Consider the following 27,162-nt stretch of genomic DNA (forward strand, 5'->3'; position numbering starts at 1 on the left):
AAAAGCGGACCCTGTACCCATGGGAAAACTCTAGGATTTTTTTTTTTAATACAGCGTGTGAAAAACAGAGTTCATGGTTGGGGGAGTAGTGATCCCTAATTTGATAAAATAATACATTCCATCTGTACCTTATAATCAGATTCTTGGATAAATTCCTTGTTTTTAGCATCACCCATTTGGCTTTCTGGGAGATATATGCTGTGACAGCCACATCTCCTGTGCTAATTTGTGTTGGCACAAATTGACAAAATTCCAATATGTTGGCAATCCTCAAAAGGTTGGAGAATCCTATGGTAGAAGATATCTCAAAATATTTTATGAGTAATAAGATATCTCAGGATATTATTTCACTGGGTTGTGGCCATATATTATATGGCTGCTAGGTGTGGTACTTCAGCAAAGGATCGTTACCTTGTTGTGGTGCTGGAGCTTGAGCACCTCAATGATGCCATGAGCTAAACCGTGAAGGGCCACCCAAGACGGGAAGGTCATGACAGAGAGGTCAGACTAAATGCGATCCCTGGGGAAGGTAATGGCAACCCACCCCAGTATTCTTGCCGTGAAAACTAAATGGATCAGTACAACCAGAGATACGTCGGTATACCATTGGAAGATGAGACCCCCAGGTTGGAAGATGGTCAAAATGCTACTGGGGAGGAACAGAGGATGAGTTCAACTAGCCCCAGACATGATCACGCAGCTAGCTCAAAGCCGAAAGGATGGCTAGCGGCCGACAGTGCTGGTGGTGAACGGCGAATCCGATGTTCTAAGGATCAACACACCATTGGAACCTGGAATGTAAGATCTATGAGCCAGGGCAAATTGGATGTGGTTATTGGTGAGATGTCCAGATTAAAGATAGACCTTTTGGGCGTCAGTGAAATGGACTGGAATGGGCCACTTCACATCAAATGACCACCAGATCTACTACTGTGGACAAGAGGACCACAGAAGAAATGGAGTAGCCTTCATAATTAATAGTCAAGTGGCTAAAGCAGAGCTTGGATACAATCCAAAAAACGATAGAATGATCTCAATTTGAATTCAGGGCAAGCCATCTAACATCACAGTGATCCAAATATACGCCCCAACCACAGATGCTGAAGAAGCTGAGGTAGAGCAGTTCTATGAGGATCTGCAGCACCTACTGGACAACACGCCTAAAAGAGATGTTATTTTCATCACGGGAGACTGGAATGCTAAGGTGGGTAGTCAAATGAGACCTGGAATTACAGGTAAGTATGGCCTGGGAGAACAAAACAAAGCAGGACATAGGCTGATAGAATTTTGCCAAGACAACTCACTCTGCATAACAAACACTCTCTTCCAACAACCTAAGAGACGGCTCTATACATGGACTTCACCAGATGGACAACACCAAAACCAGATTGACTACATCCTTTGCAGCCAAAGGTGGCGGACATCTATACAGCCGGTAAAAACAAGACCTGGAGCTGACTGTAGTTCCGATCATGAACTTCTTATTGCACAGTTTAGGATCAGACTAAAGAGATTAGGGAAGACCCACAGATCAGCTAGATATGAGCTCACTAATATCCCTAAGGAATATGCAGTGGTGGTGAAGAATCGATTTAAGGGACTGGACTTAATAGATAGGGTCCCGGAAGAACTCTGGACAGAAGTTCGCAACATTGTTCAGGAGGCAGCCACAAAATACATCCCAAAGAAAGAGAAAACCAAGAAGGCAAAATGGCTGTCTGCTGAGACACTAGAAGTAGCCCAAGAAAGAAGGAAAGCACAAGGCAACAGTGATAGGGGGAGATATGCCCAATTAAATGCAAAATTCCAGAGGTTAGCCAGAAGAGATAAGGAATTATTTTTAAACAAGCAATGCGTGGAAGTGGAAGAAGACAATAGAATAGGAAGGACAAGAGACCTCTTCCAGAAAATTAGAAACATCGGAGGTAAATTCCAGGCAAAAATGGATATGATCAAAAACAAAGATAGCAAGGACCTAACAGAAGAAGAAGAGATCAAGAAAAGGTGGCAAGAATATGCAGAAGACCTGTATAGGAAGGATAACAATATCGGGGATAGCTTTGACGGTGTGGTCAGTGAGCTAGAGCCAGACATCCTGAAGAGTGAGGTTGAATGGGCCTTGAGAAGCATTGCTAATAACAAGGCAGCAGGAGATGACGGCATCCCAGCTGAACTGTTCAAAATCTTGCTAGATGATGCTGTCAAGGTAATGCATGCTATATGCCAGCAAATTTGGAAAACACAAGAATGGCCATCAGACTGGAAAAAATCAACTTATATCCCCATACCAAAAAAGGGAAACACAAAAGAATGTTCAAACTATCGAACAGTGGCACTCATTTCACATGCCAGCAAGGTAATGCTCAAGATCCTGCAAAGTAGACTTCAGCAATTCATGGAGCGAGAATTGCCAGATGTACAAGCCGGGTTTAGAAAAGGCAGAGGAACTAGGGACCAAATTGCCAATATCCGCTGGATAATGGAAAAATCCAGGGAGTTTCAGAAAAACATCTATTTCTGTTTTATTGGCTATTCTAAAGCCTTTGACTGTGTGGACCATAACAAACTGTGGCAAGTTCTTAGTGGTATGGGGATACCAAGTCATCTTGTATGCCTCCTGAAGAACCTGTATAACGACCAAGTAGCAACAGTCAGAACAGACCACGGAACAACTGACTGGTTTAAGATTGGGAAAGGAGTACGGCAGGGCTGTATACTCTCACCCTACCTATTCAACTTGTACGCAGAACACATCATGCCACATGCTGGGCTTGAGGAATGCAAGGCTGGAGTTAAAATCACTGGAAGAAACATTAACAATCTCAGATATGCAGATGATACCACCTTGATGGCTGAAAGTGAAGAGGAACTGAGGAGCCTTATGATGAAGGTGAAAGAAGAAAGTGCAAAAGCTGGCTTGCAGCTAAACCTCAAAAAAAACCAAGATTATGGCAACCAGCTTGATTGATAACTGGCAAATAGAGGGAGAAAACGTAGAGGCAGTGACAGACTTTGTATTTCTAGGCCAAAGATTACTGTAGATGCTGACTGCAGTCAGGAAATCAGAAGACGCTTAATCCTTGGGAGAAGAGCAATGACAAATCTCGATAAAATAGTTAAGAGCAGAGACATCACTCTGACAACAAAGGTCCGCATAGTTAAAGCAATGGTGTTCCCCGTAGTAATATATGGCTGCGAGAGCTGGACCATAAGGAAGGCTGAGCGAAGGAAGATCGATGCTTTTGAACTGTGGTGTTGGAGGAAACTTCTGAGAGTGCCTTGGACTGCAAGAAGATCAAACCAGTCCATCCTCCAGGAAATAAAGCTCACTTGAGGGAATGATATTAAAGGCAAAACTGAAATACTTTGGCCACATCATGAGAAGACAGGACACCCTGGAGAAGATGCTGATGCTAGGGAGAGTGGAGGGCAAAAGGAAGAGGGGCCGACCAAGGGCAAGGTGGATGGATTATATTCTAGAGGTGACGGACTCGTCCCTGGGGGAGCTGGGGGTGCTGACTGACAGGAAGTTCTGGTGTGGGCTGGTCCATGAAGTCACAAAGAGTCGGAAGCGACTAAACCAATAACAAACAAACAGGTGTGGTTAATGGCCACCATATTTGTTCATGTTTTCTCTGTACCTTTTTGCTTTGGGCTTAGGAGCAAATTGTGTCTGTGGCATTTAGGGTATGTACAGACTGCTGTGATCAGTAAAGATAACTTATTTTCTTGCTTCATTAAGTAATTACTTGATGACTGAGTTTATTCCTGCAGTACAGGAATTCTAAAGCTAAAGGATTTTATTAAATCGGAGGATGGAGTGCCTCTTCCTTGTCTTCCCAGTCCTTGGAATTGTGGAAGAGAGAGATTGCTATTTCAGCTGAACCCATAATTACGGATAATAATAAGTTACTGAGTTTTATTTCAGCAACTATCTTCGCCAACTTGATGTCCACTATATGTATTGCAGCAACAACTCCCAGAATTCCTAGCCAGAATGGCCATGGCTGATGCCATATTCTTTGAAGGATACTGTTTTCAATGCAGTCTAGATGCATCTCATGGAAGCTGCAAACCTGTGAGCTGTGTGTGTATGGAATAGGCTGAAAGCCATTTAAACAAGATGGACTTAGGTGAAGCACTTAACCATGCAAACAGTCCAGACAGATGCTGCTACCTCAGTTTAAATGCTGCTATGTGCATTGGCTTACGTTCGTGCACTGTTACTATCTCGATAGAACCTTAATACCACATTGCTTCTGTGGCCTGGTACATGCACTAATATAATTTAAATAAGACAGGGCATATGGGATGTTTATAAGAATAAGTGCCTTGGCCTTAGATACATTAATATAGGCTTCACTCAGAATAAGTTAGTTGCATCCACGCCAGCATCCAGCCCACTCTATTCCAGGCCTAAAAGATCAGTTCTCATCTCACTGCAAAATAATATTGAATTAATGTATCTTGTTTTTCCAATCTGGAATTAAATGGATGTACATACAGATGCAATGAAATTTAGGCACCCATGCTCAAATTATATGTTGTAATGAGTCCCTAATGGAATAGAAGCCAACACCACCTCTACACAGTACAAAGTTAAACTTCTTTCTGTGCACTTGTTTACAGATTCAGAATGGAGGCGACCACAGCAGGCACACAAGTTTGCACACATGGTCAGTCGGTACTTTATAATACATGTCTTCAGCTAAGCATCTTACTGTTCTTGCTTTTGAATTTTTTTCCCTACTTTCCTTGCAGAACTCATCTAGTTCAGAAATATTTTTAGGTCTTCTTGCACATTTGAGATCTCTCCACAATTAACAACAGTATTCAAATCTGGAGAATGTGAAGGCCATTCCCAAACCTTTATCTTTCTTTTCAGTAAATATATCATGATAGATTTGGAAGTGTGTTTCGGATTATTGCCTTCCTGAAATATGCAGCCTCTTTTCAGCTTATGGGACTCAAGCTTCTATAATATGTTGGTATTTAATTGGATCCATTCTACCTTCTACCACACAGCCCCAAAGCATATTAGATGGCAAGGTGTTCTTTTGTTCAAAGGCTTCACCATTTTTTATCCAAAGGTACCTTGAGTGATTGTTGCTGAACAATTCAATTTTTGTTTTATCAGTCAAAAACTCTTGTTCTAAAACATTTCAGGCTTGTCAGGATTTTTCTGTTGCTGTTGTTGCATACTTTAGATCATTACTTTTGTGGTGAGGTTGGAGAAAAAGTTTCCTTCTGACAACTTCTCATGCAGATCGTTGTTGTGGTAAGCAACACTAAACTGTGGAGCTGTGGACAAGTATATCAGTGCCGGCTGAACTTTTTAGCAGGTCACTTTCAAGGCACCCATTGTTTTTTCTTCTGTGAACATAAAGCTGCTGTGTCTTGCCAAAAAGCTCTAATTTTCTTTCATCTGTCCAAAGGACATTCTCCCGGAAGGACTGTGGCTTGTCAACATGCATTTTAGCAAGCTCCAGTCCGGCTTTTTTGTGTCTGTCTTTAAGAGTGGGGTCTTCCTAAATCTTCCACCACAGAGACCACTTTTAGTCAGACAGCAACAGATGGTCGACTTGTTATTGTTAAACCTTGATTGTGGAGGCCAGCCAGGATCTGTTTTGAGGTTTTCCTTGGTTCTTTCTCTACCATTCGAACTATCCTTCTGTTTAATCTGGGGTCAATTTTCTTCTTGTGGCCACATCCAGGGTGGTTGGCTATGTTCCCATGGACTTTAAGCTTCTTGATAATATCAGCAACCATGGGCACAAGAACATGAAGATGGTTTTGTAGTCTTTATCATTGCCATGCTTGGCTATGACCTGTTTCCTTTCCTCCTCAGACAAGTCTCTCTTTTTTTTTTGTTCCATGTTCTTTGTGCTGCATACAATGGCCCAAAATGCCTGAGTGCTTTTCTCCATTCAGGTAGACTGAGTGACTGATTATGAGATTGAGGACAACTGTGATACTAATTAAAGCAAATAGTCTGCTTGAGAGATCACTAAAATCCAATAATGTCTAAGAGGTACTAATAATTATGTCCATGCCATTTTCATTTGTTTTATTATTTACAAGAATATGTAAAATCATGCATCAAAAGCTCTGCTCTATGGACTACGGAATAACAAATAGCGGGTGCTATTTACTTGTGTCAGTTTCACAGCAAATCGGGATTCTTTGGGGAAAAGTGGAGGGGTACCAATACCATGCCCATAACTTTCATTTCTTAACAAGGTCTCTCTTAGCTGAAATTGCTCACTGAAAGCATTTAAAATTTCTTAATAGCCTCCTCCTGAAAGAGTGAATTATTTTTATTTTTAAATGCTCAGACAGATGTTTAAAGGAGCCTGTGGTTGCTCAAGTAGACTGAGAGTTTAGAAAGGTCAGAGTATTTGTTCACCTATGGAGTTGTCTTTGCCAGGCTAATAGTACCCTAGGCCTAATGAGTCAATCACCACCTGGAGCCTTATTAACGACTTTACTACACATTGAAAAAAGTAGCACTAAATCAACTAGAAGGGTGTTCCAACTGTGGAACCTGTCATATTCACAGTGCTCTTTTTTGAATCTGTAAACAACAGCACATAAGTAATATGTATTTACATTTGGAGAAAGATGTTATGACTAACTTTGTAGCAGGTAGAAATTGTGTTGGCTTCTACTTACATAGATTCATTGCAACATACAGTTTGATCAGAGATGTCTAAACTTTTGCACAACTGTATATAGCTACTGCAGAAAAAGAATTGGCTTATGAACTGTTCTGAATATATCAATGCACATCCATTTTAGCATAAGCTGTGTTAGAAAATTTGTTTGCTAGAGTCAGTAAACTGCTATGCTTCTAGCCTGTTTTTCTTTGCATATCAAGAGACATCCACTTCTTTGCTTTTACAGAGAAAAAGCAGTTTTCCAGACAGCCTAAATAGTCTGATTAATGGTGCCCTGCATTCTTTTCTCTCCATTTTGCTTCATTTGAGAACCCCATTAAAGCATTAATCTTCTTTGTCTTAGCAGGAAGAACAGCATTGCCCTTGGCTTGTGAGGTCACGAAGGCCCAATTCATAAGTTGCTATTTCGGGATAGTGGTGGTGCCTGAAAAAAAAAATCAGAGCCCAAGTCACAGCAGGAAGCAATCACAAACAATATCTGGATTGTATCCTTAATTCCTATGCCAGCACTTTAATGGTGATAGCTGTCTTATACATGCATATGTTATTGCTACAAATAGAAGGGTCAACTTTGTAGAAATAATTTGGGAGCAGCAGAAGCTGCATACTAATTGGACAGTGTAAAATCCCTCTACTATCCCTCTATTAGCCCTGGATACAGGTGGAAAAGGTTGCCATATAATTGATTCTATTAATAAAAAAGGGATTCTTAGGAAAATATTTCTTCCAGAAACATAGGGGAAAAGTAATTTGTCTCTTTTACTAGCTTCCTTTTAGTACATTTTCTCTATAGCATGTGCAGCAAAATGTGTTTGATCTTATCTTTTATACTTGGTTGAGATTGGTGGATCTTGGGGTTCTAGCAAGATCCGAAACAAAATAACAGCAACAACAAAAATCTTGAAAACAGGCAGCTTCTAATTTTACAGTGGAAAGTAGTCACACCATATACTTGAGGGAAATGCAGAATATGGGATATTTGATGGTCTAAAGAGATTAGAAGTTGACAGAGAACAGCAAAGGCGTTTTTATGAGAGTTAACCAAGGATTTAGGCATTATAGATAAATAGGTTTAAACCAGTCCCATGGCTTGCAGTACCTAGGAAGACACACCTCACATTTGGGGATCTAAGAAAAAAAGTTAAAAAGGTATTAATTAAAAAGAAAATGGCTTTGACTATCTCTGGGTGTGGCTATAACAGGGAGGTTGCTTATTTATAGAACCATAAGCTATAGCAAAGATGAATATTGGGCTACACATAGCTAAATATGCCAGCTATCTTAGCCAACCACAAGTCTGTTCGAGGTCTTGCATGTAATGTTCAGCCTGTTTATTACTGCTTTGATGGATAGAAAAAAAATCATTGAATATTTTTAAACTGGTAATTGAATTTCTGCACCCACTTACTTATTCAGGCAAATTCATAGAACAGGATGTGTGTGTGTATCACTTTTTAAAAAAACATACTAGAATTTTTAAATTGACAGTCTGCAAACATGACATTTAGTTAGATCTCACCCTTCTTTTAGACAAGATTTTTCCTATTGAAACAGAGAAGGTATGAAGCAATGAAAAAAAATGGAGAGAGAGAAGGAAAAAAGCAAAGCTGTTGAGATTGAATAGCCCATATTAAAATTGATGCTTTAACAACAGTTCTACCAGATCTGAGTACAGAAGTCTAGTTTCCCAGCATAAGACTACTTTTTGCTGCCATCCAATGGTCATTTGGATTTTTGGAGCCCAAATCTGGTAACCTAGTTAAGATGGCCAAGAGTTTCTACTGAGAGGAGTTTCAACACTAACAGATAGGTATCTCCATAATTCAACTTCTGTCTTGGCTTTCTCCACAGCCACTAAGTGGACAGGAAGACAGCATCCGCAGTGGAAGTGCCCAGGCAACTGTTCAGCCTCCCAAGGGCCAAAGCTTTGTGCAGAATCACTTCCAAGCCCAGTACAGGTAAGAAAGTAACACAGACTTTACTGTATTACTACTAAAGACTTTCATTGCCATTTTTTTGTAACAGAGACCCATCTAGAAGTCATCCCTAAGATAGGTTGTGGTAGATACTTTCAGAAGGCCAAAGACCTTACCTAGTACAAATTCCAGAGAGGAACTAACTCATGCCAGGGGTGGGGCAAGCCTAGCAGTGTTGGGGCAGAGTGATCAAAGTACAAAGAGATGGCTTCCTGCAAGAGAATGAGGGTTGTCTCTCCTCCAGCTCAGTTCTCCAGGCAGTGAAGAGGAGGCAGCCCACCTTGTTTAGTCTCTAACACTTCTCGGCTGGCTCCACCATGTTGGCAGGGCTGTGATGGTGCCTCTTCATCCTTCTAAGCATGATTCCTTCCAAGTCCTGCCAGAGGCCAAAGAGGCTCCCTGTCCTAGATATAAAAATGTAGCAACTAGTTCTCGCAAACTGGTTAGATAATACTCCTGTGCAAATTGCAGAGAGATGCTTTAGAAAAGTAGAAAACAATCATTCAGTTTCGAGGCATTGGAGGTTACTGTTCTATCAGCTGGCAGTACTGTAAAATCTGGCCTGGAGCCTTCAGTGTGACAATGGAATGCAGCGTTCACATAAGAGAAGCTAGTGTTTGGACAAGTGATAGTGAATTAATTCCAGTGTAGTTTTGCTGTCTTCATTTGCTCTTTCTCAGCTGGCAAAAATACAAGAACAAAATTGGAGTGCTAGCATGTAGCTTGGATTATTTTGTAAAAGATGCATCCAGCTGTACCAATCTTCCCTAACCTGGTCCCTGGTTATGTTTGTACTACAGTTCTGAGAATACTTACAGTTAGGACTCTTGGATATAAGATTTCAAGACATCTGAAAAGTACCAAGTTCAGGATGGCTGCCTGTTGGGAAAATTGTTCCATGTTCCTTTCATGACCTAGCTGAGTGAGAGAGAGAAGGACCTGGGAGAGGAAATGCAGAATAAATAGCACGTGATACAGTTCTGTCTCGCTTTGTGTAGTCAAAAGCTCTCTTGTATTAGCACAGCCTTGAAGATATTGTAGCTCTTGACATCTTTGATGTAGTAATTGGATGTTGGAAAGAAGGAAAGGAAGGCTCTGTTGGCTCCTTTTGGTTGAGACAGCAAATGAATGCTTCTATTTGCATGCGGTTCCTGCTGTTGACACTGCTGGTCTGTGTCTCTGGCAGTGGGATGAAATAGTTACGAACTGAGAGACACTCCCACCATGAGGCTGTTCTCCTAGATAATGCTGTAACAGCTGCTGATTGCTAGAGCTTTCCATTGTTATGTCCTGTCCTCTGTAGCTGGGTGTCCTGAACTAGGTGAGCCCTTAGCCCTGCCCTTCAAGAGAAGCAAGGATGGCAGCAAGGGGCATAGTACACAATCAGGATCATGGGTTTTTGTTCCAGTTATTAGAAGGTAGGGGAAACAAGACCAGTAATTTTTCTTCCTAAAAAAAAGTCTGACAAACACAAAAAGTAGAAACAAATGTACAGGCAGAGTAATGCTCACTGAACTGGGCTGCAACAATACTAGCTCCCTGAACTTGCACTGTGGCAAATGTATAGAGGCTTTTCTAGTTTGGGTTGTTTGCCTCTTCTGTATGAGTCTTTCCTTTTACATTTAATTCAGAAGATGATCTGTGGTTCTTTTCACTGGGGAAAATAAATAAATAGGTCTCCCACTCTAGCAGTGAGAGCATACCCTACTTCTCCTTACATTAAAATAAAAGTCTGTTGTGAAATAGTTCAATCCATTCCTGAAAGCTGAAATATGTTGCAGCAACATCCTGCTATTCACGCTAAAAGAGTTGGGTGCCTAAAAAAAACCTGGGGGGTTCATAATGCATCCTTGCCTTCAGGGATGCACTTAGAGCTAGCTAAGATGCTTCTGCTGTATGCTGAACTATGCAGATAAGCAGAACAGCCATGGTGCAAATGAGAAAAATCTTTTCAGGGGTGACTAAAAGCTTTTAATTTGGGGAAGAGGTGACTTAAAATAAATAGCATGTAAATAGGGGTTTTGGAAAGGCTAGGAACCCTTTCAGCTGAGTTGATCCTACTGGAGCCCAATAAGATTGTTTCAGCTGTTGGCAAAGCCACTTCATAGAATGAAAGAAATGTCATTTAGACTATTTGTTTTCTGCAATATGCAAGCTGATGGAGCTTGTACTCTTGTGGAGCCAGAAAGAAACGGAGAGTTCTTTAACCGAGAAAGGTTAAGTGCCAGAGCAGTCCAGGCAGGAGATAATAAAGTAAGTTAAAACTACATGGGTAAATTTATCCCATTGCATGTGGGATGCAGCTTGACCTTAGAGGAGTGAGCTCTGTAGGCATTGAGAGAAGTAAGTAAAATGAATTTGTGAGAAATTCTCAGTGGTTCACATTAGAAGGTGAGTTCAGATCAATTTGGACTGGCACTAGGAACCTATGTAGGTGTATGCCTCCCTTCAGCCAAGGAGGCTCACTGGGTGACTTCGGGCCCATTGCTCTTTCTCAGCCCACCCACCTCACAAGACTGTGAAAAATAGCAGGAGGGAGCACTGTGTGCATCACCTTGAACTCCTGAAGTGGAAGCACAATATAAACATAACAAATAAAGAATTAATAAACTCCCCTATCCAAGTCCAAATCATGCAAGCTGTTACGGGCAGTTATGGATGTCATTTCATAAACCACTAGCCAGTTTTCTCTGGGGCAAAGTCTACCACTCCAGCTGCTTCAGTGTTCTGTTTGTCATGGTAGTTTGTTTGTATAGGTTAATGGATAAAACACCCATCATTGCATCTGCAGATCATCTGTTTTGGATGCTGTCCACCATAGGATCCTTATCACATTTTAAATCTGATTTATACAGTTTAGTGAATAAAATATATCTCAAGCTTGAAACAATAACCATTTGTTATTGTTTTATCACATCCCGGTTGTTGTTCCAGTTGCTGCAAAGCAAATAGAGGAACTTGCTTAATTGGTCACAAATTTAACACAAACCTAATGGCATGTGGCTGAGTGATCATGTAACCAGCTGTGACTTAGAGGATATCCTGTAATCAAGTATTGAGGGACTCAGCCAGGATTAGCCAGTAACTCCTGAGGGTTGATCTTGCTAAAATGTTATGCTTCTCTCTAGCCTGTACTACTTTGATTGATTGCAGTAGAGGACCATAGCCTGAATGCGCTTCTCTTTTTGAAAAAACAAATCCCTACAGATAGAAAACTAACCTTTCAGAAAGAAACTTACTCCTTGATGTACCAACTTATTTTTTAAACAAAAAATAGAGGTATCCCTATGCAGGCCTGCAACTAGGGTCTGTGTCACCTGGGGCAAACATGGATTTTGGTGCCCCCCCCCGCTTGCCCCCCCACCAGTTGCGGCTCTGTCCCTGTGTGCCCTCTGATATAGAGGAGTGGTTTCAAGAACGATAGCTGTGTAAGACTGCTGTAATGAAAACAAGACACTCTCTTATGAAAGAGATGATGCGCAATACAACATAAACTTTTCAGATCTAGAATCCATTGCATAGGATATATGAAGTATTATCTTAAAAGAGTGACTAGAGAGACATACACATGTACACACAGAAAATACATGCACACCTCTGTGGCAAAAAAGATCTGTATTTGTACATACTATTGCTCTAAAGGCAAAACTAAAGGCAGGGGCCATACCTGCAACGGTAGGCCAAACCTTCAGAAGAAGGTTGCGTTCACCAGAGGCAGTCAGCCCCTCCCTCCCTCTGTCCCACACAGCTTGTCATAATGATGGACATTTTCCTAACTATTAATAATGAGTCACTTAAAATGCAGTCAGCTCAGCAAAACTGTCTCCAGGCCTGAACCATACTGGGAACCAGTCCCCTGCAGCAATTGTGCCTCCCAAGCAGAGAATTCCAGTTAACCCTCCTTTATGGGAAAACAGATGAGCCTCCCAATCTCCAGCTTTCTTTCTTTCTCAAGCCACAGACGTACATTGCTTCGCTCTACTGTGACATTGCAGCCATCTCCATGGCAACCCATTGTACTGTTTGAAAGGGCGGCTGGTGTGGCTCGTATCTGTGCCATAGGAATGCAGCCACAAACGTTTGGTTGAGTAGATGCTGGGAATTTACTTTTTTCTGCAAATATGCCCCTTATCAACAACTTCATGTTCAGGGTAAAGAGCTTGCCAAAAAAAAAAAAAATCCCTTTCTCTGCATCACACATTTCCCTTCTTATATTCTTTGAACAAAAACATACTTTGGGGCAGGAAATTGAAATGAACTGATGTGGCAAATGTGCTGTGAAAATGCTTTGCCATCTGATTATTCAATCAGACTCATTTGAAGGGATCTATGTTATTTTGTAGCATGAACCCTAGAGCCACACAAAGGACAGACAAAAATGGATTGCTTTAGTAGGGCAGTCACTGTCTCATAACAGTGCAGTTTGCTTTGAAATTACACTCCATAGTGAATAAAATTCAGCATACTGAGAACCGTTGTTTTAAAACTTTCTAGGCCAGTGATAGGCAACCTGGTACAGTTTTATACTAAAAACTCACAGCATCCTTGTCACAACTTTGGTATCAACCACAATACTGGCTGAGGTTGAATGGAACTGAAGTCCAAAACACCTGGAGAGCACCAGGTTGCCTGTGTAACAATAGGTTTGAAAGTTGTACCAGCTACAATTAATGGACTGTAAAATTGTAAATTTGGAAACCATCTAACTCAGTTCTCTACTAGTGGTGGAAATCTTCTACTGCACATCCCTGACAATCTGTCAGGGTACAACATATAGTATGGTGGGCAGAATCTGAACCCAAACTTGGCAGTGCCAAGACATTTCTTACTTCTTTATGCCACTTCCTTCCTTCTCTTGGAGGTCAGTGATTGGTTTCAGAGGACCTGTGAAATTAGCTGAGGACATCAAGAGGCTACCTTTTTGCTTATACTGTAGCTATTTCACACTTAAAGGTTTTTTTCTGTGGAATTGGTATTTGTTTTTAAATGGAATATTGGGCCCTTTCTGAATAAATGGCATAATTCTGCACCAGCTATGCAGCAGCTCTGGTTGTTTTTCTGTATTTCTTGTTTTGTTTCATATTGTTGTTGGATCATACATCTTAAGTCAGTTCCTATTCTGTTGCTGATCTGTTCACTGACAGAGCCTCTGTATGGTCATTGTAATTTGCATGTAAGACTTCAATAGAGTCTCCATCTTTTTGCCAACAAAAGTTTTAGGTCTCCCCTTGCTAAAGAAGCCTCTAATATACCAGCTGACCTCCTGTGCCCCTTAAGGCTCCTTTCCCACCAGACTGGTTAGAAGGGACATGCTAGGCATGCCAGATCTCTCCAGCTCCCTAATTAATCCCTTTCTCATTAATACTTACTAAAAAGGCTGCCTCCATTTTCAGTCTGCCAACTTGTAATCTGTGCGTCAAAGCCCGTCTTTATGCAAACAGTCTATTAATGCTCAGTGCTGCTTTGCTCTGAGTTTACTGGCTCTGATGCACAACAAAGGAAAATGAGGCTCAGAGTTTGGTTAGATTTTAATTTAGGATGTGAGAAAAGCAAGAGCACAGGAGGCAAACTGGCTACTTAATATTCATGATAGGCTTTACTTGAGTATTTCCTGGTTTAGTATTTGGGAAAGAGGAGTAGTTGTGGGAGATTTATTTAATGAGGACTTCTCTGTTAGTGGCCTTAAAGGAAAATCACTATGTGCTCTTAATAACTACTCTTCTGTTTGGCCATTTATCTTTAAAAGATCTGCTGGATCAAATCTAAGTTTTGCCTAGTCCAGCAACCTGTTTCTCAGAATGATCTGGAAGATACATCTGGGGAAAGCCATAAGCACAGCTGTTACTCTGTGACATACAGTCTCTGAGCATGGATTTAGATATCATAAAAATAATCTTTGGTAGACTGACCCTTTTTCCACGAATGTATTGAATTCTCTTCAAGAACCATCTAGAGTCATGGCTATTGTTGCTTTATAACATAAGAAAAGTAAATTACACACTGTGTAAAGTACTTTCTTTTGTCTGTCTTGAATTTACTGCCAGTCAATGGCAGTGAAGTCTAGTGTAATGGAAGAGGGACTTAAACCTGCTTTGCATCACATTATACATTTTCTTAACCATATTCTGCATTTTCCCATCTACACTTGGGGCAAATGTGCCATCCATGATGTGCAGGTGGTGGGTAGCACTGTAGGAAGCATTGTAAGATTGCATTGCAAAATTAGACAGCAGAATGACTAATTTTAGGTGGGGGAATTTCATGTCTAAAATGATAAAATAAGGGTGGAAAGAGAACAGCAAGGCCTCTATGAGCTGGAACTCTCATATTCCCATCCCTTAGAGTTCCCCAAATCCATGGACATGGGCTGAAATGTGACTGCCATAATTTAGTGGCAAAATAGCCAAATTTCAGCAGTGAGATTTTCAAAAAATGATTCTTTTTTTTCTTTTCTTGCACTTCTTTCTTCTTTCTTGTCTATCTTTTTCTTTAGATTTGCCTTTTACTTTATATAAAATCTTCATCAATATAAATAAATAAAAAGATTTTCAAAAAATGAGATGAGGACTAGGAATGCAAGGCCCTTGCAAGATGGAAACACTCATTGTACTCTTAACTACAGTATCTCTCCCAGCTGTATGGAAAAATGAGCCAAAATATTTGGCCCTATTCTTTCTGATCCCATCATTGCAGCACCAGAGCCTCTTGTACTGTTCTTATAGTGGGATCCATAGTGCATCCTGCGTAGTTCCTGTTGTATATGAACTTTGTTTCATCATGGCATCTAGAAGCTGTTCAGATCCTGAAATGCTTGATGTTGGTTGGAGTTAATGTTTTTAATCTTGTGTTTTTATTATTATTTTGTGGGGGGGGGGGTTGAGCTGCTTGGGCATTTGTTTTTGGTCAGCGAGTGGTCAGTATGGTTCTTACTGACATGCCAGAAACTCTTGAAGGTCCTGGAGGCCTGTGCAGACTCTGGTAGAGGCAGCAGCCAACGTGAAGAAAGAGAGCCTGTGAGAGCAGGAGCTGGCAGGAGCCAGTGGTAGCTGGAATAGTGCCAAGGGAGAACAGAGCAACAGGAGACAGCAACAGGAGAAATCTGGAGAGAGGAGCACCAGAAGAAAGCAGCAGCCTGTGGGAATCAGCTAGTCTTGACTGTTGCAGAGGGCAGTGGGGAGACTGGAGAGACCTGCAGGGCAGTGGGCTATGGTACTTGGAGAAAGCAGAAGCTAGGCGAAGCTAGTGGGTCCAGCTGCAGAATAGGCCACAAAGGAACCAGACTGCCATAGGGAGATTTGTGGAAAGTGATGTTGTCAATGCCTGTCCTAGTATCTGGAAGCCAAGTGGGTCAGGTTGGGAAGGAACAGACTTGGGGTCAATTCTGAAAAGATCAAATCATGGTGGGTATTTGGGTCTCCTGATCCAGGGGACTTTCCGCCTCTAGATTGGATGGAGTAGCACTTTATTCAAGACTGATGCACAAATCTGGGGGTCTTCTTAGATTCAGAACTCTTGTTTGAAGAGCAAATGTCAGCCATGGCCAAGAGGGTCTTTTGGTGAAATTCATCTAGTGTGCCAGTTGACCAGCTTCTAGATTGGGAAGACCTCCAGATGGTCACTCACACCCTACTTACCTTATGAATGGACTGTTACAATGCACTCTGTGTGGAGTTGCCCTTGAAGACCATTTGGAAGTTACAACTGGTCCAGAAGATGATCATGCAGACAGTAATGGGCATGCTACATTATGCCCATGTGACACCACTGCTCAGTGAGCTGCATTGGTTACTGATTGGCTTCCAGGTGCAATTGATGGTGCCTATAAAGCCCTTCATGGCACAGGTTCTGATTATTTGAGGGATCATCTATTCCAATAGTTTCTGCCCATCCTCTAAGTTTGGGCAGAGTGGACACACTCCTGGTCCCTTCAATTAAGCAATGTTATCTAGCAAAACCTAGGCAATGTGCCTTCTCTGTTGTGGCACTTGCCCTCTGGAATAGCATCCCCCCAGAGATCCATACGGTTCCCACCTTGATGACGTTCAGAAAGTCTTGAAAACTTGGTTATTCTCCCAGACTTTGGGGTAGGGTGGTGTGTGTCAAGTTCTTGTAGGATTTATTATTAGCTATTGGTTGTTTTGTCCAGCTATCTATGATTTCTGCTTCTTTATTATTGTTCTTGCTTTTAAAGTTGTAAAGTTTTGTGGAGTTGGATGACCTCTAAATTATCTCTACCCTGCGGGCTGTCAAAGCTAGTTCAATAGGTGCGCTTTGAAATGCAATCAGACTGAAGCAAGGTGGACTGATAGTATGTGTTGATATTATCAGGCAGTTCTGGTGACTAGTGGAGAGAGGATGACAACTGTTCCTATTGTCCAGGCCAGTAGAAAAATGTAAATCCTATTTGCTACTGGAATAATAATTTAGATTTAAATGCAGGAGGAGGATTAAACTATCCTCCTCTACACACACACTACACTTGATCTTAGCCAAAAGGCTAAGAAGCAGTAACTATCCTACTCAATTGGGACCTGATCTAGATTTCTCTGAAACTCAACTAGATGCCATTGTTTTTAAGGCAAAAAAAAAAAAAAAAGTGATGGACTGTTCCAGTCCACACCCCGTTTAATGTGTCCCTTTCACTCTTGACACTGGCTGAAGTTTCTCAACTGAAAAGCTCGAGCAGTTTCCACATTTTCAAAGATCTCTTTGCATAAATAAATGCTGAGCTCTGTCAATAAAAGAAATAACTAAGCTGAAAAAGGCTCCCTCTGGACGTTCTCTGCTGCTGTTCTTGATTTAGTGGAGTGACTGGTCTAGTTAAAATTGTATAACCCCTTTAATATTGGTTGAATTGGTCTATTTCAGTGCTGTCCTGAAATTTTCATTGGATGGTCGTAGAACTGCTATAGAAAAGCAGCTGCAAAGATGCTTTTTATTGACAAGATAACATACTGTAGTGACTTTTTCCAAAAGGGCATTTACATATTTGTGCAGGCCCCTCTATTTCTGAAGAATGGGGTAAACAGATCTGCCTTGCATTCTGATGTATGGTGGCTAGAGTTAAGGTCAGCTCTAGCTGTGTATAGTTACGGTGCAGCCATTTTTCTCTTTTCTGGAATAGATTCAGCCTCGCCAGTTTCTTTTCCCCACCTGGCACTGTTTCCTCCCTTTGACTTTTTTGGAAATGTTTTTATTTTCGTGTCAGGAAGCAGGTTTCATTTGTCATGTAATCTTGTAGAGACACTCCTGCTAAGCAACAAGTGCTTCTAGCGAGCCCATCTCATTAAGACCTTCAGTTGATGGGCTGTACTTGCTGCTCTGAAAATAAATTTAATTTCAGATGCCCTTTTAAATGGCGGGGGGGGGGGGGAAGGCTCCCTTTGCTATGATAGAAAAGCTGAAACTGGACCCTTCTTACCTCAGACAGAGATATTCATAATACTGTATGCTAGTAATTTCAAAGTTGGTTGTTTCCTCTTCATTGTTATCTTCCTTTCTTCTCCTTTTCTGTCCCCTTTTTCATCCTCTACTTTCTAACTTTAATTGGCAATCTCTTCCTGGCAGAACTTGTATCTATTTTGTAAAATAACACGTACCCTCCAATGGTACTGTAAAATAAACATTTACTCTGTTGCATGATTGACATGTGGTACAGACTTTGGAGTTTGCCTTAGCCAGTTTAGTTTTCATTAAGGTCCGGTGCAGATGAATTAGATTGTTGGATCCATCCTGATTCGAGTTAGGATGCTTAAACCCCTTTGACTAGAACTGTTAATTACATGAGAATTCTTGAAAATGTAGGCGCACCAGAGATCTGTGGATGTCCTCCCAGTCTGTCAATCCATTTGCAAGAAGGGAAATGAGGGTGGGTGCCTTAGCTGTTTAGGTTTCAAGATTGTCATTTAATATGCCACATAATTTGGAAGAGAGCAGATGGTGAAAGTCAGAGTGTTGGTTTAACAGAAATCAGGAAAGAAAAGATTTCTGTACTATTTTAGGCTAAGGTGAAAATGTGGAAATTTGTGATGCAACTACTACTTAGCCAAGGAATATCGCAAATGTGATGAGTTCCAAGGTTCTTTTCTGAGTTGAAATAGTTTTGAGGTATTATTAGGAGAGGGAGTGAGAGGGTGCCTAGTGGTATGAAGGGGAAAGATAGTTGGAACTTGCCCTCATTTAGATGAAACACAGATCTGCCACTCTCTTCACCTGAAGCTAAGCAGTGTCTCTGTGCAGAATTACAGCTTTGGTATTTTATGTTTTCCCTGAAATGGAGGCTTCATTTCTGATACATACCAAAAGGATGCTTTGGTCAGGCACAAAACATTGTGAGGAGAGCTGAGGCTTGTGGGTGCCACTTTTTTGGGGGGGACTCTTGCACTATGGACTTGTTCCCCACTAGAAATCAGAATAGCACCCACATTGCTGGCTGTCCATAAGCTCTTAAAAACTGAATTGTTTCAGAGAGCCTGTGGAGAAGGAAAATATGCTATTAGTTAATTGTTGCTTAATTTCATTTTTATAAGTTTTATGGATGTATTGTTGATTACCATTTGGCTCTGAGAATCTGATGGGTGTAAATAAAACCAATCTTAGAGGAATATAGAATGGGGCAGTTTGTAGGGCACACTAAACTGTTTGGCCATTTTAGTTGGGGGTGGGCCCCCTTATAACCTGGGGCTTCCTTGTTAACAGACAGAAAACCATGGCTTCGTTTCTAGGTCCTTCCATCAAATTCAATGCCACAGGCAGCTTGTTAGTCACAGTTATTGGTGTGCAGATTGTGAGTGTGTACACTGCTAAGCCAAACTTATGGTTTATTGCAGGGAGTGGCAAGTTAGTGCCTATAAGATGATTGAAGTTGGCAGGTTTGAAAATTTGGTCTCTTTAAATAAAATCTGTTTTTTTAGGATGGGAGATGGCTAATGGCCACAATGTGTGCTTTATACATTGCAGAGGCTTGAGGCACCCTTTTTATCCTTTTGGCCTCCAGTTTTGCCAATTTTCCTGTTTTGAAGTGCTTCAAAAGGTCAGAATGGGTGACTTAACCTGACAGCTTAAGTCACTGATTTTGTCCTTTAAAACTCCTCATTCCAGAAATGGGGGGGAGGGCGGCAAATGGGCCAGGCATTTCTCCATCTCTCTGGCGACATCATGATGTTATCAGCTATGCTCTCTGTGGCCCTAAGTAGGTGTTAAAAGCAAAGTAGGATACTTGGGCCAAAAAAGGATGTCCGTCCTTCTAGGGTGGCAGGCAAACAGTCAATTTCAGAGTATGGTGGACTGAGTCTAGTGTATCCAGCTGAGTATATATTTCACTTATAACCTTTTTTCCCTACTTTTCATGCCAGGAACAACACCTGAAATCTAGGCAGGAAAGAGAGTATGGCAAAGAAAATGTCCACTTTCTCTTAGCATCAGCTCCTTCCTTCCTTCCTCTTGGTGTGAAGAAGAGATATAATGTTGACAGGCAAAATTGTGATTAAATTTTTATAGGTGCTAGCTATGAGATCTGTTTTTCAGTGTATGAATAAGTGAGTATATTATGCCCCTGTCCCAGACCAAGCTACATGAGGGTAAAAAAAAATCACTAATTAACAGAAGCCTGAAAATACATTGTAATTTTGGCATATATGTAAAAATATGAGCCACCAATTCTTGTACTAGTTAAATAGCTAAACCATCATAGAGAAATCTGCCTGTTGCCAATTGTTCTTGGAGATGGGAAGAGAATGGTTATTGTGTGTTTGTATACTACAAGTCATTTTATATTGGTAAAAGTACAGATATGTTGATTGTCTGATCTTAACTTTTCAAAAGTTGATTTAATGTAATGATTCCAAGTAGGCTGCATTTGGATATTCATTGCAGTAGTTTTTCCATGAGGAGTCTGATAGACAGAACCAGTCCCCTCATAGATTGAGAGAGACCCTGAAAGTCCATTTATCTAGATCTTACCTCAGAAAGAGACATCAATGCTATGTATACTCATAAGGCAGGTGTCATCAAAATGCTACTAATTTTTGTAGTTTGCAAGTTTGGCAGGAGAGGTACTCTCAGGACTTTAGCAATCTGTAGTCCATTGGTTTTCCTTTTTAGCCCAGAGGTTGAAGATAAACGTCATATTCTGAAATATCAAATTAGAAGCCTACTTTTTTTAGGCTGGCATTGATATCTTTGATGTGGAATGTCTTTTTGACTTTTCTTCTAGATCTTCATTGACTTGCCCTCATTGCCAGAAACAGAGCAATACTTTTGATCCCTTTCTGTGTATCTCATTGCCCATCCCCTTGCGTCAGACCAGGTATGTTGGTCACATATCATGTTTTCTCTCCTATGATCTTACTAGGATGTACAGTATGAATTCCACTTCTGTTAATACTGCATGCATTCATTTACATATCTTACCATCTTGTCAGTAATCAGTGGGTTATTCTTTCTTTTTAAGCTTTCTTTTAAATGAAAATTCACATTTAAAGTCATATTTTAATTACTCTCAAAATGTATATTTCTGAATGTATTTTCTCTTGAGATACACATTTTAAATATTTCAAGTTTTGATGCATTGCACTTGTGATGTTGGTTATTAATTCATTGCCACCTAGAATGGGAGTCTCTCTAAGAGGGAGAAGGAAGCCCGTAAACTTGTATATATTTCTGCCTTAGTAATCAAACCAGAGTTCTAGTACTTGACTAATTGGCAAAGCAGTGGGGGCAAGAACTGACCAGCTGCTATTGATATGATTACACAATACTTTTCTACAGGCTTTAGGCTCAGGTGTCAGTATTTGAGGGAACACACACAGAGAGAATGGACAGCCAGGCAAGTTCTTTCAGTGCAGAGTATAATATTCTACCTGTGGTGACTGAGGCCTGCTAGCATTGTAGTGGGAGGACTTGCCCATGTTCTCCCTTGTTTGCTGTTTCTGGAGCAAAGGTAAGTAGATGTATCTCCATGTGCATAAGTGCCTCTAGGAGCGATGCATATGTCTAAAGCAGACTGACTTTTCCTTCATGGATTTTTCTGCTGTAAACACTCGTGTCAGTATGTAGTGATATCTCAGGTCTTGGTCATAAAATCAAGTAATATAAGCTTAATATAAGTTGCAGATGAGAAACAAGCCTTTAATTAATTAGGAGAATCTTTTCTTCACCTTATTTAGGTTAAGTAAAAATTAAAATAGGAATTGGATCCATATTGGTGATTTGCAGAGATCTGTCACATCTTTATTCAGTGCAAGCATTCTTGATATGTCATATTTATCACCTCAAAATGAAATAATGGAGTTGGGTTAAGTTTAACTTTTTAGTGTCAGTTGATTACTTGATCTCCTATTCAGTTACAATTTCTGAAGCACGTGATAAATATTGGTTCCAATTAATTGGGCTCATCTCTATATTATGTTGGTTGTCTCATCTTCTTCACAGGAGTCTGATGCTCTATTGTGGCAGATGTGTAGGATCCATTCTATATGATGGTGGAATTAGTTTGCATTTGTTCTGTCTTTCTAGGGGAATTACAAATAGGTTGTAGGCAAGAGTTGTCCAGAAAATGATAGTATTGCTATTGCAGAGTGGCCACTGTAATAAGCTGCCTTATACCAAGGAAGGGCAGACAGAGAAAAGATATGTTGGAATGTATTGAGTATTACTCAAGTTATAAGGAGAATTGGTGGCAGGCTCTGCAGAGAGAATGTTAACTGCCATACTACCACCTCCTTATTTTAATCTGCTGAAGCATTGTCTGCTTCCTCCATGATGTAAACCGTTTATTGTAGGATAAAGAGCTTCATCCATGCCTTCATCCAATTTTTCATAAGGTGGGAAAATAACATAGGCTATCTAGTTAATCTCCCAACACTTTGGGATGGGCCAAGATAAAGATAGACATTCCTATCTTTATATTTTCAGTATGTCTGCATCCACAAGTGAATTTCAGAATTTCCATTGCTTTGTTTAAAATTAAGGTTCCATACTGAGACATTTGCAATGTAATCTTTCTTCTCTTTCCATCTTACTAAAAGTCCACTTTTATTACTTTTATTACAAATCCAGATTCCATGTGCAAACTGCATTGGTACAGTTTATTGCCCAAATAGTATTTAGTTCAATAACAACAAAATGTATTGCCCTTGGGAGCAAAAGTTGTTGCCAGTGATGATGGATTCTGGAAGCTATAGATCAGTGACATCTGAAGGACCCCAAATTCACCATTCCTGTTCTATAATTTCCCCAAGTCTATTGAACCACCTAAATTTTCTGAATATCCAGACCAGAACTCCGTTTATTACAATCCACCTTTTAGGAATTCAGTTTTCATATTGTCCATTTTTATTTCTGTTCCTGCAAGAGCAAGTTTGCTTTGGGATACTGAGCAGGCTTCTGAAGTACTTTCTCTTCTTTCTGTCCAGAAGTCTCATATTATTTCTACAAGAGGACTAGAACTGTCTTGTTTATTTCAGCATCACAGGCTGAGTGAGAAATACTGTCAGAAAAAGGCCATGGGCTGGAACTTTTTGGCAGCTGTTTATGCACAGCAGGGAACCAAGAGCCTAAAACTAGCAAAACTTTTTTTTTTCCATTGAGGGTAGGCCTACAATGCATGAGCTCTAGGGAAGTCAGAAAGCTGGGAAATGAGAAAATGACAGCATTACAAGTATGGTTTTCTAGAATTCCCAGGTCCTACTAAAAAAATATAGGATAAGTCCCTACCTCTTCTTAGTTTGAATTCTTAAGGTACTGGGTTATAGAAAAGATTTTTTACAATAGTGTTAGTTGGATAGAAGGGGTCATTATAATTTTGAATTCCAAAGATACCTTGTGCTCATCCTCTTGAGAGCTGAACATGAATAAATATGTACAGGATTGGGCTGCATGTGTCTGATTGACAGCTCTATCCTTTGCATGTTTCTTTGGAAAGAAATCTCACTGTCTTCAGTATGTACATAGCATTATCAAAACAGAACCTTAGTCTGAGGAATGGAACTTGAACTGTAGATTAAATGTTTCTTTTATATATTGTCCCCATCTTCCATCTTCTTTCTGATGTGATGGCATTTCAAGACATTACATTGTTCTCAAGAGTTCCAGGGTCCTGAATGTACTTGATGTATGTTCTGAGGAAATGGGAAAAGACCCCCAGGAGCTCATAGACATTGGAGGAGCAGAGTCCTATTAATTTATGATAACCAGTTCATGAAAGCTTATACCTTAAATAAAATGCTTACTATAGTCCCAAAAGGTGCTACCAAACCTTTTCTGAATTTAGAAGCATGTTAGTAGAGCTTCAGATATCTGATGTAGCAAAGTCATTTCTTCAGAAGCTTATGCTAGAATAAATTCCTTAGCTTTTAAGATTCACAGGATTCTTGTTCCCCTTGGAATTTATTTATTTTTTTTAATTGCCTACGTAGTCTGGAATTTATGCTTTTCCAAAATGGAGTATGTTTAATTTATATTTCTAAACACCTTGGAGAGATTGAGTATGCCCCCCCCCACCTTTCTATCTTCCCTCCCACTTGCATTCTGCTCTCTTAAATCCTTAGAACTCCCTCCAGATTCTTGGTTTTATCTGTGCTTGGCCGTGCTTGGCAGCAAAGAGGCTAAACAGTGAGTCTGTATGCATCATGGGGACTCAGCCACCTGAGCCCTTTATCAATGAGGAGAAAAAAGAACAAAATCTCCATACTTCTTTTCACATCTCTTTAAGTGCTTCCTCTGAACTGCCATTTTATGGATATGAATCTTTGGAGCCTCTGTGAGTTGTACTTCTAAATGGTTAGATAGCTATAGAATTTGTAAATGTTGTTTCCAGGACATCATCTGTCAGCTCCCAGTAGTGAAATTGGCAGAAAAAATATCTGCACTTGAATACTAAAAATTGATATTGATACAGATCTTCAAAGCTTAAGTCTAAAAGAGAGGGACACTATCTGAGGCCTTCTTTAAGCCCAGCATGTTGCTCCAAAAAACCTTTAAAAGTTGTTACTTTTTTAATATGACAGAAGGGGAAAACAAATATATAGTTGCTAAGTAATATTACCAATTATATTTAATGTAATTTATTTAAATATAAATTAAATGAACTAAATTTACTTTTTGTCCTGGCCCTGTTGTTCCTTCATGGAGCATAACTCTTAACCTTGAAAAAGTTGTTTTTCCCTGCTGGAGAATATGCAGTGGATATATCTAGGAGATCTTCTTTGACCTAATATAAGAAAGCAAATCTCTCTCTTTAAGGAAACTGTTATTTATTTTTTGTATTTGTTAGCTTTATATCTCACTTTTCCTTCAGGAATTCAAGACAGCATACATAGCACACCCTTATCCAAGTTTTCCCCCCACAGCGACAATCCTGTGAGGTAGACTGGGCTGAGAGAAAGTGACTGGCCCACCTAGCCAGCCACTGGGCTTCCATGGCTCATTTTAACTCTGCTGGGAGAAACACGGTGGTACAACTTAGTGCTCTTTTGTACCTGCTAACCTGTGATCAGGCTGATCCACTTGAAGTGTCACTTGGGTCTTCCACTGAAGATTGAAACTGCAGTGAATACTACCTATTGCTAAAGATCACCGTGGAAGAGGGAAGAGTTAAAGCCACCCTTCCTATCTACTATGCCCCTGATCCAAATTGGGCTCTCCACCCGTGGTTTAAGTTTAAAGAAAAAGTCACCATGGAGTTTCTTTTCAAGCAACACATTTAAAGAGTGTTTAAGAAAGCGCTCACTGAATGCTGCCATGTAGAAGCTGTAGGAGAAATTCTTTGCTATACACCCAACACCAGGTCACATCCAAGTTTTGCTCATGTCAGGAAAGGACGAATCATAGCATGCATTAAGTAGAAGAAATTACCCCACATGTTTTAGACATTAAGTAAGCATCAGTTTTTTGGGGCCTCTGTCAGAGTTGACAGATGCCTTGAAGCAGCACCTATTCTCCAGCTCTGCATCCTAATTAACTGGAAGAATGTGAGAGAAAACTCCTTGATGCCTTCTAGAATGCTTGTGTTCTTCCCCATTTTTGCCTCCCTCTTCCGAGCCTTCAGGGTGAAGCTTCAAATTCAACTGTTCTTTTCTTCTCAGTACAATCTTTATACCTTTATATCTGAAAACAAAAGGCCAGGTTGGTTGCGAATTTGGAGAGTTGCAGCCATTACATATCTGGGAGGGTAGGTAGGCACTAGGATGGAAAGGGTGCCATAACACAGATCTTTCCAGCAGTCTAGAAATCATTCTATGTGTTATGTTCTACATAGTGCATACACTGTGGAAATGGTGGTGTGTGTGGTTTCAGACGCTCCAGGATACACTGTACACTGTTTTTAATGAGTAATTTTTAATATCCATGGTTACAGATATGTTCTTAAAGATGCAGAAGGTGTTGTTTCTTAGTGCTTTGGAAAGAGCAGGGCTCAAAGTGGAGATGTTTTCTATTAAGAGTCTGTTTGGCTCTGGTCCTTTGCAGTCATATGCTTATAGTCTTCAGTGATTTAGCCTCAAATCTCCATGCTCAAAATATGTGGTACAAATTTGGAAAACAATACAATCCACTCCTGTGCTCATAAGCAATAACATATATCTAAACAAATTACATGGCCAAGTTAAGGCAACCCAAGTTCTGTGAGTGAGTGAATGAATGAATAAATGAACAGACGGATGGACCAGATGTGAGTTAACTGTGAATTGGGGGCATTCTAAGTATTCCATCTAAATTCCCTTGTGTCCCCCTTTCTTCCAGGCCTTTGAATGTCACTCTTGTCTTCCAGTCCAAAAGCCAGCGATTTGTGCGTGTGGGCCTAGCTGTGCCTCTCTTCAGCACTGTGGCAAAGTTGAGGGAAATGGTGGCAGAAGAGGGCAAGATTTCGCCTGACCAGGTTAGCCAGACAATTTTCTCTCATACTCTCTGTGATTTTTCTCTCATACCCTGTGATTTGAACCTTATTTCTTTGAAGTTTATATCCGTAACTGGTCTTCTTGCAGGTAATCCTGGTTGAGCTAAACCAGTCGGGGTTCCAGTGCTCTTTCTCAGATGATGAGGATCTGAACACTATTGCAGAAGCGGACAGCATTTATGCTTTCCAGGCCCCACTCTCTTTTAGAAGGGACAGCTCTTCCCGAATCTCAGGTACATCTTAATGTGGTGGTTGAAAGGAACACAATACAGATTGTAAAATACAAAAGAATGCAAATAATTCCACTATTTTGCAAATTAATAGCCTCTTTTTATCTACATAAGGGAGCACCAAGACCCATACCAGATTTCTAAACTTGTCTTTTGATACGTTATTGTGGTTGTTGGTAATGAAAATGCAGCTTTTTTCAGCCTCTTTTTTGGGAGGAGCAGGGTAGTCACTGGATTTTCCTTTCCTGTCAGCAAAAGCTGGTCTCTTCCTGTCAACTGGTGAATTGATGAATGGGCTGCTTGGGACTGGACAAGAGCAATGGTGGGTCATACTTCCATAAGCCACCTGTAATCCATAGGCTGTGGTTTTGCATCCCTGGTCTAAA

General features: G+C 40.5%; 1 protein-coding gene across 1 annotated transcript in view; it reads left to right on the top strand.

Moving 5' to 3' along the window:
- USP43 (ubiquitin specific peptidase 43) overlaps positions 1-27,162 on the top strand; it is a 116,115-nt gene that overhangs the window by 50,307 nt on the left and 38,646 nt on the right. The window contains exons 3-6 of the mRNA XM_063292598.1: positions 8,529-8,635; positions 20,868-20,960; positions 26,393-26,528; positions 26,635-26,779. Coding sequence (XP_063148668.1) covers positions 8,529-8,635; positions 20,868-20,960; positions 26,393-26,528; positions 26,635-26,779 — 481 coding nt within the window. The remainder of the gene's footprint in view (positions 1-8,528; positions 8,636-20,867; positions 20,961-26,392; positions 26,529-26,634; positions 26,780-27,162) is intronic.

Source organism: Candoia aspera, chromosome 2 (assembly GCF_035149785.1).
Source record: "Candoia aspera isolate rCanAsp1 chromosome 2, rCanAsp1.hap2, whole genome shotgun sequence".
In the NCBI taxonomy this organism is placed as follows: domain Eukaryota; kingdom Metazoa; phylum Chordata; class Lepidosauria; order Squamata; family Boidae; genus Candoia; species Candoia aspera.